The sequence below is a fragment of the Tachysurus fulvidraco genome, chromosome 7 (assembly GCF_022655615.1).
Source record: "Tachysurus fulvidraco isolate hzauxx_2018 chromosome 7, HZAU_PFXX_2.0, whole genome shotgun sequence".
NCBI classification, from domain to species: domain Eukaryota; kingdom Metazoa; phylum Chordata; class Actinopteri; order Siluriformes; family Bagridae; genus Tachysurus; species Tachysurus fulvidraco.
In genome coordinates this window covers 11,218,475-11,231,531 of record NC_062524.1, presented here as the reverse complement: position 1 = coordinate 11,231,531, position 13,057 = coordinate 11,218,475, and the positions used below count along the sequence as shown (strand labels likewise).

General features: G+C 45.7%; 2 protein-coding genes across 2 annotated transcripts in view; both read left to right on the top strand.

Moving 5' to 3' along the window:
- Positions 1 to 367: 367 nt before the first annotated feature.
- Positions 368 to 1,435, top strand: mrps21 (mitochondrial ribosomal protein S21). Its single transcript, XM_027143919.2, has 2 exons — positions 368 to 524; positions 1,108 to 1,435. Exons 1-2 carry the CDS (start codon positions 442 to 444, stop codon positions 1,286 to 1,288), a joined length of 264 nt encoding a protein of 87 aa, XP_026999720.1. The 5' UTR covers positions 368 to 441; the 3' UTR covers positions 1,289 to 1,435.
- A 2,525-nt stretch (positions 1,436 to 3,960) lies between these two features.
- rprd2a (regulation of nuclear pre-mRNA domain containing 2a) overlaps positions 3,961 to 13,057 on the top strand; it is a 23,587-nt gene continuing 14,490 nt past the window's right edge. Inside the window, exon 1 of the mRNA XM_027143884.2 lies at positions 3,961 to 4,390. Within this exon, the coding sequence (XP_026999685.1) occupies positions 4,198 to 4,390 (193 nt within the window). The 5' untranslated portion in view covers positions 3,961 to 4,197. The remainder of the gene's footprint in view (positions 4,391 to 13,057) is intronic.

The window sequence follows — 13,057 nt, the reverse complement described above, 5'->3', positions numbered from 1 at the left end:
AATAAATCCGTGCTGGTTCAGCTAATGACCTCAGTTACATCAGACACTCAGTTCACGCACACACACACACACACACACACACACACACACACACACACACACACACACACACACACACACACACACACACACACATCCTTGACAGCCTTTACCTATTTCCATTGATAATAGTGGAATAACGCAAACACAAGATCCACTATTTATTTTTTATGATTAATATGACTAACAAAGGTCTTTGCTTTCTAAATAAAATTTCTAGAGCCTGTGAAGTCCATATTAAAGCATATGGTTCAATATAAGCTCGTATTGGTGTGATGGTTAAGTGTTCACATAGTAAAACCTTCATGTGACTCAAAGAAAAAATAGGTTTGACTGGGAACTAGTGTATATGTGCTCGTCGTTTCCGCTCGAGCAACATTTTCTGGTGCACCAGCGTAAAAAATGGCGAAACACCTTCGCTTTATTGCCCGGACGGTGATGGTTCAGGATGGAAACGTTGACGCTGCATATAAAGCTCTTAATAGGTATTTTACATTTATGCTCACGCCCATGTTTTAGTTAAGTAGCCTTTGTGCCACCACCTTTTGTTGCTTTATTTATCTCTGGTTAGCATGGTACAGTTACACGACCTTATTGAGAGCAGTCAATGACAGCTCAATTCTGAACGGATTTATGTATTTTAAGGCATTTAAAGATGTTTGATAATTTGTAAAACAGGTATAGAGTGAACGTTTCCACCTAAATTGGTCTAGATTGTACTCCTGTATCTTCCCTTATTTGCCTGTTCTACTTCCGGTTGTATGTTTGTTGTTTCCGGTCAGCAACAACAACAAAAAAAATGATAGTTACAGGAAGAGGTTTAATTAGTGCACTGTGTCATAAACCTCAAATGAACTGCAGTACCTGTTTGTGGACACCTGACATTACATTAGATTTGTTGGTCCTCTTTGTTTTAGTGGTCAGTCACAGCCTCAGATATGCAGATCTATCTGCATTTACTGATGATCATGGTGACTGTTATGCATGTTTGATAACGGAATAAGTCTGTTTTCATGCTCCAGATTGATCCGTAAGCCTCAGTTCTCTGTGTGCCATGTTTCTTTTCAGAGTCTTATCTGTGGACGGAATCATCGAAACCGTAAAGCGCAGACGTTACTACGAGAAGCCGTGCAGACGGAGACAGAGGGAGAACTACGAGAACTGCAAAAGGATCTACAACATGGAGATGGCACGCAAGCTCTCCTTCGTCTCCAGGACAAACCGACAAGACCCGTGGCAGGGGTGTTGAACAGCACCGATTAAAGATGGACACCACTTACATACAGACTGCACAGTAGAAAAAAAAAAGGTGTATCGGTTTGCAGTGTGGAATTTACCGTCAATCTACGGCGGCTGACGCTTTTCACTGAACTATTAAACATCTCTGTGAAATGAAGGTTGTGTGTGTTTGTGTGAGGTGACATTTCTGTCATCTGTGTGAAGCTGAGAGATTAACATTGTGTTCGACTTACCTGAAACGAGGGATGATGGAATTCCATTATTTTTGCTCTCTGTGTGTTTTAAGTTTCAATGTTGGTAAATTTCATAAATGCCTTTGTGTTTGGCTTGGCTGGGTGATGTTTCTATTCCTCCTCAAATTGGTGATGAATAGTGTTAAAGGTTGAATCAGTGAATATTTATGTATACTGTATAAGAACCTTAATCTTAAGGCGCAGCAATTTCACGGTCGGAAGTCAGAAATTATGAGTAACAGCTTCTATTCAGAAACAGCCTAAGCCTCCTCATAGCAGGCGTTACTCGTTCCTCACGTTTATTTACAGTGAGAGGCAGATGGGTAAAAAGCCACAAGTGCTGATTTCAACCCTGATAATCTTAACTCCAAATACAAATTTTACAAAATCCAAATGGACTTCCATGATGTAAAGGAACAAGAGTTTGTCTATATTTGGTGTAATGGCATGATTTCAGCTCCTGATAAAAAAGGGTTTTGTTTATTTTGTTTTGGGAGCTAACAATGTCATGAAACCAGATAGTTACCAGATATCCCTACTAATAGGGGATGGAAAGCAGTACACCAAAAGAATAGGAAGTCTGAATTCACAATATTTATAAAACATTAGGAGAGAAATGCCCCGATTATCTACTGATTCTACAAATTCTGAGTATGTTTAATGGCATCTGGCAGACACCCTCATACAGAACAACTTACATTTTATACAACAGAGTGTTAAGGGTCTTGCTCAGTGGCAGCTTGTTGGACCTGGGGTTCAAACTCACAACCTTCCAACACCTTAACAACCTTCTAAACTACCCAATGAGTAAATTGTTAAGCCACTGAACATTTAAACAGACAAAATAAGCTTTTTCAGTTTTTGTGAAGTTGTGGGTCACAAGACAATGACCGCATTGTGAATGTAGTATGTCCAGATATATGGGTATCTATGCTACACATAAATACCGATCAGTACGTACTGAATCAAATTCGTCCGGATGACAGCGGTTCCTGTCGAAGTTTCTTCCTCGTGTCGTCTCAGGGAGTTTTTCCTCACCAACGTCGCCTCTGAAATGTTCATTATGGATAAATTCAAATTAAATTTTCTGATTTATATTTCTGAATGTATATATATTGAGAGTGTATATTATATTGCTATCCTAGCTGCTGGAAAAAAAAATCGAAAGCCCCCAGTGACATCAGAGTGGTACAAATCCACTAAATCTTTCCATGGGATAAAGAAAATACATCATCATGTAATAAATTAACAGCTGAATCAATGAGCACATTTAATTGGAGCCGAACTTGGTGGACCTGGGATTCAAACTCATGACCTTTTGGTCAGTAGTCCAACACCTTAAACACTAGTCTACCACATCCCCAGATGAAACTAATATAAAGCTCAAAGCACTATTTGTGGAGGTCATTTTCTTCTTCTGGGTCAAGTCCAGCAATCTGAACGTACTGACTGAACTGCAACATGAACCAAGAACCCAGCAGGCATGTTACTGATCACACAATTTATCATTAGCAACAAATGATAACATGTAGAACAGGAACGTGAACATAGAAGTACAAAAAAACCTAGTTTAACCACAAACCAACTCAAAAGAACACTAAGGAAGTAAACATGTACATTTCTGGTATTTATCGGCCCTTATCCAGAATAAGTCCTGAAGACTTTCGTCTACAGGAAAAGCACTAACTGTTACAAAGCACACACAATGGGGACTCCTGCCAAAAATATTAACATTTTTCTAACATATTAACATATTGGAACTTTAATATAAATGTCACACCAACATACTATGGCACAATAATGAAATACCAAGTGAAGATAATGATTTACTGAGTTGAAATAACAGCTTAGTAAGTGAAGGTAATGACATAGCAATTGTTATGGCTTTTGTAACTTTTGTTTGGTTAATCAATAATACTTTCTTTCTTTTTTCTTTCTTTCTTTCTTTCTTTCTTTCTTTCTTTCTTTCTTTCTTTAACTTAATAAATAAATAAATATATCTGTCTTGTTGTCTTTTGTCCTGCACTAAATCCTTGGCTCTGTCTTTGTTTTATGTAACACCATGTTCCTGGTCCTGGTGAAACATCGTCTCGTTTCAGTGTGTACTGCAACAGCTATATATGGTTGAAATGACAATAAAAGCTTGACTTGACATTCGTCAAAAGTCTTTATGAATGAGATGTTACTACGGAAACAATAACATAAACAAACAAATAACGAGATTTACATTTCTGTCATTTCTTAGACACCTTTATCATCCAGAGTGACATCCATACAACTGAGCAATTGAGGGATAAGGGCCTTGTTTAGAGGCCCAAAAGTGACAGCTTGGTGGACGTGGGATTTGAACTCACAACCATCTGATCAGTAGTTTAACACCTTAACCACACCCTGTAGGTTGCTAAGCTTACAACGCAATCTAACAGCGATGAATTGTTTACGAGCAGCTTGGTGGACGCGGAATTCGAACTCGCGGAATTCGAACTCACGACCTTCTGGTGGAATTCGAACTCATGATCAGTTTAATGTGCGTCAGAGACGACTTTTCCTTTAAACACGAAGGATCTGTGGAACGTCGCCGTGTTCCGGTTGATGGTTGCTGTATCCGAGTGAAACAGCAGAGGCGGTGAGGAGACCGACTGATCCTCACATTGACATTCAGAGGCTGCGCTGCTCCTGCTGCAAAATGGCGGCCGGTAGCGAAGCTGCAAGCGGCCATAGCCGCGGCTCAAGCGCTGTTCTCGAGACCTCTTTAGAACGGCGATTTCAAGGCGTCTCGAACACGATGGAGTCGATTCAAGGACTATCGACGTGGTGCATCGAGAACAAGAAATATCACAGTGTAATCGTGCGGACCTGGCTGAAGTGGGTGCGAAAATGTGAGTAGCGGTTTGGCTAACTAACCCGAGTTTAACAGCTAATGCTTAGCTTAGTATAGCATAGCATATAATGAATAGTGACTAGCAAGTTAGCAACTTAGTCAGCAATTTTTAAACAAATAAACATGACGGCATTTAGCTGTAGTGTTTGGATAATTTCACAAAATAAATAGCTATGAAGCTAACTATGTAATAATACTAATAGCAATAATAATAACAATAACAAGTTCTCTCTGCGCGTGCGTTGCTACTTTAGCCGGCTAACAGGACAAGCTACATGGCCGTTATAGCGTTTTTGTGCCTGCAGTGAGTTTTAGGTACCTGAAGTACCTTCACCTTAAACCCTGCACCTGTGTGGTGCTCTGCTGCATTAGCATGTTAGCTTGTGTGGTACAGCATTAGCATGTTAGCTTGTGTGGTACAGCATTAGCATGTTAGCTTGTCTTATATCTGTATTTATCATTTTTTATTACTATTCTGTGGATGAATTCCAGATTCCTCAGAATTAATAAGGCAACAAAGAGTAAAACTGCATACTTTATGTTCTTACATACGTTTTAGTTCGGAATAAAACCTTTTAGATTTCTTAAATTATTATTTCTTTTTGATATTTTCAGGTGAGGAAACCCTTTTTTTTTAGCACACGTGAAGAAGTTTGATTTAATATATTAAAGTATGACCTGGTGAGTTAATTAGTAATCTAGTCTGAGTAGTAGGGAAAGTTTCTGATCTTGTAGTAAAAGGTTTTCAAAAGTCTACATTCAGAAGGTCAGAATCTAAATTTCCGTCACTGTCAAATGTCAGGAACAAATGGTTATGACACAACTTGTTTTTAATAAACATGCATAACACGTTAAAATAAATAAAGTGCCTTTTGCATTCAAAAATACATTAATAACAAGCGCAAAAGTGGCAAACAATTCGTTTAAGTGTTAAAAGGCGTTTGTTTATGAACAAAACGCAACAAGAAATAGGCCAAAAGTAAGTAAACGCTAAGCTAGACTCTGATTAGACCTAAACTGCATTTTGTTTCCTTGTACATGTGTAATGACAAAGTTGAATTTAATCTAATCCATACGAAGACTTTAGCTGTCGTAGTTTTGCCGTCCCTCCTGTATTTTGTTCAAAATGTCTGTTTTGTTTCATAGTGATGTTTTGACATTTTCACTCTTACAACTCCAACCGTCTCGTAAACAAATCGAGCAGATCGGCAACTTTTGCTGGATGTCATGGCGACAGCGTCCACACTTAATACTGTAGACACGATTTAATGCTCTTGAAATACGAAATAGAGTCGGGTCCGGAAGCTTTTGTAGCATAATGTTAATAAATAAATATAAAAAGCTTTGTGCTTTATTCAGTAAAGAATGTCCTTTACAAACCTTGGACTTTTCCCACCAGTAAGCCTGAACTTTGCTGTGTGTTGTGTAGCAAGAGGTGGGATGTGTGTGTGTGTGTGTGTGTGTGTGTGTGTCCTGTGTGAAGCACATTAGTCAAGAAAATGTTTCCTTAGGGATTTATGTTAGTCATTAAAGCCATATTTGGGTTGGATTAGTATCAGCGGGACGTCTGAAAATTCAGATTGTTTTATTCATGTGACTTCAGTCCATTTGCAGATTCTGAAAGTACAGTTTCTAGGTGCCCTAAACATTGCAGTCTGACTTAACTATTTTTTTCACATCAGTGCACTGGTATGTTTTAATCCTGATTGAGAAAAATGTGTTTTTTGTTTGTTTGGTTTTTTTTCCAGATTATTTGAAATCTACACCAATTTTTTGAGTCTGATTGAAATCCCATTTTGATTAGTTTAGGTGTTTACATGGAGGCATTTCCATTTACCCCCCTGATTACTAAAAGATTAATTAGTTGCATGTAAACATTCCGAGTGATAAAATTATCACAATTCCAGACAGCACTAAAATATCCAGAGGCAGTGAGATTTTCTATAAACACGAATGTGAGTGTTGGATGTTCATATGATCGGCCTGCTGGATCACACCTTATGTAATGATTTTAATTTCTGTAAAAGTTAGCACGTGCTCGATGCTTTACATCCCAGACCAAGAATACGACTGAGTACATCTTCTAAAAACTTTTAGTTTTCTTAAGGAAGGAAGTGTTTAATATTTATGAGAGAGGCAACGATACATCCACGTCGAATACCTTCCCTCCAACATGAGGTGATTTTCTGTGCAGATAAGACTAAATAAACAGTAGGGGTAGGAAAAAAACAAACAGACATGGCCGCTCTGCATGCAACTAATATCACAGATTAGGGGCTGTTAAAATATAATAGAAAAGTAACCCAGGACCATATTGAAATTTGAATCCTGCCTGAACAGGGCTTAAGATGTGCAGTTATGTATTTATTTCTTTGGTTTGTTGACCCTTTTATTTCTTGTCCTCTTTTTTCTTCCTCCTCTTGTATTTGTTTGAGTCTCTTGATCTTTTTTTAGCTTGATTTTAACACGTTTTATTCACACCATGGCCAAAGTGTAAAAATAGTGGTTTCTGATTGGCTAACAGTGTGGTTTAATAATTTGTCTTTACACCACTAAGTACGATTTGTTTAAACCATTCCGGTGGTGCTTAACTAATCACTACACTGTGCGGCGCTTCCTTTCACTTACCTTTCCTCATCGCTATTGTTACACCAATGTTTATTTAATCTTTGTTTGCTGACAATTATTTAGTTAATCTCAAATGCAAGAAAGGATTATTATGGAACCAGTACGTCAGTAAGTTTTTAGTACACATCACCAGTCAGCTCTGTTGTCGCTGTGGTGATAAGGATGATGGCTGAAGTGACGCGATTCATCTGACAAAAAGCTGTAGCACACACACACACACACACACAGGTGTGCTGCTTTATTAATATCGGCCAATGTTTGTGTGCTGGCCGGAAGGGGTCAGGGTTGGAGAGGAAGAAGAAATGTGCGACTGCGTGAGGAACAGGAGCAACGTGAACAGTGCAGCGAGACCCGACTGTACAGATTAGTGATTAGTGATCTGTATCTTTGCTTTCACGATTGTTTAGAGATGGTTGTCTTTCTAGTTTTTAATTAAAAATCCATTTTTAAATGTACGACTGTAAAACATTCAGCTATTTCCTGCTCAGTGACTTTAAAAACACTGACTTGTGACAAGCTTGGTTTTGCTACGAAGCTTTCTGCTCTTGTCTTGATTGTCATCATGAGGGTCTTAAATCGATACCTCTAACCCAGGGGTGTCAAACATACAGCCCGCGGGCCGGAACCGGCATGCCAGGGAGTTCAGTTCGGCCCGGGGGATAAATCTGCAATATGAAAAAAAAAAAAATCTTTTTCATTTTCGGCGGAACTGCCAGCTGATGGTAGTACTGAGCTTCAGGGTCTGAGTGGCATTTTAATCAATAACTCCTGAGCTAAACACTGTTACTAAACAAATAACACCTATTTTCTCTCGTAGTAATGTAGAGAGGCAGCTACAACCGCGTTTTGCTAGTAACAGCATTTAGCTCAGGAGTTATTGATATCTGTGAATATGTGGCCAACTTCCCGCTCCTTCAGTTCTCTCCAGTGCTGGAAAGCTGATCCTATATTAACACGGGTCCTACTTCTTGCCTTATCGTAAGCCTTTCTTCGCTTTCTTACTTTGTTTTTATCCTCCGTGTCAATGTTAAAACCGCTTTCTGCTGATGTCACACATGCGCACTGAAAACTCTCTCCACCCATATTGACAAGCCCCGCCCCTTTCTGCTCATTGGCTACATGTTTGTTTAGATTTTTGTTTAGTTTGGTGGCCCAACGCAGTTTTCTGAAGCATTTCTCAAATATCAGAGACCCCACCTTTACATGAGATTCTAAAATTGGCTGCTACTCAGGACATAATGCCTGATATTGATGCACTTGTGCAGGCTAAAAGTTGCCAAGTTTCAGGGGCAAATTGATCAAATAAATTTGTTTACTTAAAAAATCATACATACTTGCGTATAAATTAACAATTTTTACAAAGATTTTCTTTTTAAAACAGCTGCCACTTAAGAGTCAATTCATGTATTCAGAATTGCTTCCCAGAATTGGAAATTGGATTTTAAACAGTTTCTATATTTTTGTTTGATTTATGTTAAAATGCAGGACAGTGTTTTTAAGTTCCACAAACCTGTGACTAAATGTTTTGCGCCATTGTACAATAACTGTTAAAGTTTTTATGCATAATGCACTTAAATAAATGTTAAACCGGGTAAAAGTGTTGTTGAAATTGCACACACTACTTAGGTTGTTCATAATATATTTTTGTAAAACTCATTTAATATAAAGATTTTTATAATTTACTTCTTTGCATTAATACAAAGAGTGCGTCAGTGGTCAGTAAACGCTCTAGTGTGCAGTTTAAGACATGGGGACGGACAAGGACGTGAGCTTCTAATGCAGAACAAGTCCATGTATTAGCCTGTAGACTTCTATTTTGTAAAATAAACCAATAAAATGAGGATTTCTAAGACCTGTTGTTAGTTATTAAAATCTCATGATTTTATTACTGTATGTACTGTTAGTCTTTCTGTTTATTACGTCTTCTATTTTGCCTCATTTGTTCAACCGATTCATCTCGTATCATTTTATTGAATGTGTTTTATTTCAGCAACATATAAAGTGCATCTACAGTCAAAAAAACCGTTCAGTCATTTGTGACTCTTTATTTTTAAACCTTAGCAGCAAAGAATTACCTTTGTAACAGCTGTTGTGCGCGTGGGTCGGTCTGTGTGCGTGCGTGCGCGTGGGTCGGTCTGTGTGCGTGCGTGCGTGCGCGTGGGTCGGTCTGTGTGCGTGCGTGCGTGCGTGCGCGTGGGTCGGTCTGTGTGCGTGTGTGCGTGCGTGCGTGCGCGTGGGTCGGTCTGTGTGCGTGTGTGCGTGCGTGCGTGCGCGTGGGTCGGTCTGTGTGCGTGCGTGCGTGCGCGTGGGTCGGTCTGTGTGCGTGCGTGCGTGCGTGCGCGTCGGTCGGTCTGTGTGCGTGCGTGCGTGCGCGTGGGTCGGTCTGTGTGCGTGCGTGCGTGCGTGCGTGCGTGCGTCGGTCTGTGTGCGTGCGTGCGCGTGGGTCGGTCTGTGTGCGTGCGTGCGTGCGCGTGGCTCGGTCTGTGTGCGTGTGTGCGTGCGTGCGCGTGGCTCGGTCTGTGTGTGTGTGTGTGTGCGTGTGTGCGTGCGTGCGCGTGGCTCGGTCTGTGTGCGTGTGTGCGTGCGTGCGCGTGGCTCGGTCTGTGTGCGTGCGTGCGTGCGTGCGTGCGCGTGGGTCGGTCTGTGTGCGTGCGTGCGCGTGGGTCGGTCTGTGTGCGTGCGTGCGCGTGGCTCGGTCTGTGTGCGTGCGTGCGTGCGCGTGGCTCGGTCTGTGTGCGTGCGTGCGTGCGTGCGCGTGGCTCGGTCTGTGTGCGTGCGTGCGTGTGTGCGTGCGCGCAGGTCGGTCTGTGTGCGTGTGTGCGTGCGCGCAGGTCGGTCTGTGTGCGTGTGTGCGTGCGCGCAGGTCGGTCTGTGTGCGTGTGTGCGTGCGCGCAGGTCGGTCTGTGTGCGTGTGTGCGTGCGCGCAGGTCGGTCTGTGTGCGTGCGTGCGCGTGGCTCGGTCTGTGTGCGTGCGCGCGTCGGTCTGTGTGCGTGCGCGCGGGTCGGTCTGTGTGCGTGCGCGCAGGTCGGTCTGTGTGCGTGCGCGCAGGTCGGTCTGTGTGCGTGCGCGCAGGTCGGTCTGTGTGCGTGCGCGCAGGTCGGTCTGTGTGCGTGTGTGCGTGCGCGCAGGTCGGTCTGTGTGCGTGTGCCGACCCGCGCGCGCGCACACAGACAGACCGACCCGCGCGCGCGCACACAGACAGACCGACCGACCTGCGCGCACACAGACAGACCGACCCGCGCGCGCGCACACAGACAGACCGACCCGCGCGCGCGCACACAGACAGACCGACCCGCGCGCGCGCACACAGACAGACCGACCCGCGCGCGCGCACACAGACAGACCGACCCGCGCGCGCGCACACAGACAGACCGACCCGCGCGCGCGCACACAGACAGACCGACCCGCACGCGCGCACACAGACAGACCGACCCGCGCGCGCGCACACAGACAGACCGACGGTGGGACGGTCTGTCGGGGTGTGTGTGCGCGCGGGTCGGTCTGTCGGGGTGTGTGTGTGCGTGCGCGGGTCGGTCTGTCGGGGTGTGTGTGTGCGTGCGCGGGTCGGTCTGTCGGGGTGTGTGTGTGCGTGCGCGGGTCGGTCTGTCGGGGTGTGTGTGTGCGTGCGCGGGTCGGTCTGTCGGGGTGTGCGTGTGCGGGTCGGTCTGTCGGGGTGTGCGTGTGCGTTGCGCAGGAGTCGGCGATTCTTGTCTGGGTGTGCGTAGTGCGGGTCGGTCTGTCCGGATAGGGTGTGCGTGTGCGGGTCCGGTGCTGTCGGGGTGTGCGTGTGCGTGGTCGGTCTGTAGGTCGGAGGGTGTGCGTGTGCGGGTCGGTCTGTCGGGGTGTGCGTGTGCGGGTCGGTCTGTCGGGGTGTGCGTGTGCGGGTCGGTCTGTCGGGGTGTGTGTGTGCGTGTGCGGGTCGGTCTGTCGGGGTGTGTGTGTGCGTGTGCGGGTCGGTCTGTCGGTGTGTGTGTGTGTGCGGGTCGGTCTGTCGGTGTGTGTGTGCGTGTGCGGGTCGGTCTGTCGGTGTGTGTGTGCGTGTGCGGGTCGGTCTGTCGGTGTGTGTGTGTGTGTGCGGGTCGGTCTGTCGGTGTGTGTGTGCGGGTCGGTCTGTCGGTGTGTGCGGGTCGGTCTGTCGGTGTGTGTGTGCGGGTCGGTCTGTCGGTGTGTGTGTGCGGGTCGGTCTGTCGGTGTGTGTGTGTGTGTGTGTGTGTGCGGGTCGGTCTGTCGGTGTGTGTGTGTGTGTGCGGGTCGGTCTGTCGGTGTGTGTGTGTGTGTGTGCGGGTCGGTCTGTCGGTGTGTGTGTGTGCGGGTCTGTTCGGTGATCGTGTGTTGTGGTGTCTGTCGGTGTGTGTGTGTGTGTGTGGGTCGGTCTGTCGGTGTGTGTGTGTGTGTGTGGGGGTCGGTCTGTCGGTGTGTGTGTGTGTGGGGGTCGGTCTGTCGGGGTGTGTGTGTGTGTGTGGGTCGGTCTGTCGGGGTGTGTGTGTGTGTGGGTGTGTGTGTCGGTGTGTGTGTGTGTGTGTGTGTGTGGGTCGGTCTGTCGGTGTGTGTGTGTGTGTGGGGGTCGGTCTGTCGGTGTGTGTGTGTGTGTGTGGGTCGGTCTGTCGGTGTGTGTGTGTGTGGGTCGCTCGGTCTGTGCGTGTGTGTGTGTGGGTCGGTCTGTCGGTGTGTGCGTGTGTGTGTCGTGTCGGTGTGTGTGTGTGTCTGTCGTGTGTGTGTGGTGTCTGTCGGTGTGTGTGTGTGTGTGGTGTCTGTCGTGTGTGTGTGTGGGGGTGTGTCTGTCGGTGTGTGTGTGTGTGTGTGTGCGGGTCGGTCTGTCGGTGTGTGTGTGTGTGTGTCTGTCGTGTGTGTGTGGTGTGTGTGTCTGTCGGTGTGTGTGTGTGTGTGCGGGTCTGTCTGTCTGTGTGTGTGTGTGGTGTGTGTCTGTCGTGTGTGTGTGTGTGTGTGGTGTGTCTGTCGTGTGTGTGTGTGTCGTGTGTGTGTGTGTCTGTCGGTGTGTGTGTGTGTCGTGTGTGTGTGTGCGTGTCGGTCTGTCGTGTGTGTGTGTGTCTGTGGTGTGTGTGTGTGTGTGTGTGTGTGTGTGTGTGTGTGTGCGGGTCGGTCTGTCGGTGTGTGTGTGTGTGTGTGTGTGTGTGTGTGTGTGTGTGAGTGTCTGTGTGTGTGTGGGTGTGTCTGTCGTGTGTGTGTGTGTGTCTGTCTGTGTGTGTGTGTGTGTCTGTCGGTGTGTGTGTGTGTCTGTCGTGTGTCGTGTGTGTGTGTGTCTGTGTGTGTGTGTGTGTGTGTCTGTCGTGTGTGTGTGTGTGTGTGTGTCGTCTGTCGTGTGTGTGTGTGTCTGTCGTGTGTGTGTGTGTGTGTGTGTCTGTCGTGTGTGTGTGTGTGTGTGTGTGTGTGTCGGTGTGTGTGTGTGTGTCTGTCTGTGTGTGTGTGTGTGGTCGTGTCTGTCGTGTGTGTGTGTGTGTGTTTGGTGTGTGTGTGTGTGTCTGTCGTGTTTTGTGTGTGTGTGTGTGTGTATGTCGTGTGTGTGTGTGTGTATGGTGTGTGTGTGTGTCTGTGTCGTGTGTGTGTGTGTGTCGGTCTGTCTGTGTGTGTGTGTGTGTGTGTGTGTGTGTGTGTGTGTGTGTGTGTGTGGTGTGTGTGTGTGTGTGTGTGTGTGTGTGTGTGTATGTGTGTGTGTGGTGCATCTCTGTGTGTGTGTGTGAGGTCTGTCTGTGTGTGTGTGTGGTCTGTGAGTTGTGTGTGTGTGTGTGTGCGTGAGTGTGTGTGTGTGTGTGTGAGTGTATGTGTGTGTGTGTTTGAGGTCTGTCTGTGTGTGTGTGGTCTGTGTGCGAGTGTGTGTGTGTGTGGTCTATGTGTGAGTGTGTGTGTGTGTACGTGTGTGGTGTGTGTGTGTGGTGCGTGTGTGTCTGTGTTTGGTGCGTGTGTGTCTGTGTCTGTGTGTGTGTGTCTGTCGTGTGTGTGTTGTGTGTGTGTGTGTCTGTCGTGTGTGTGTGTGTGTGTGTGTGTGTGGTGTCGTGTCTGTGTGTGTGTGTGTGTGTG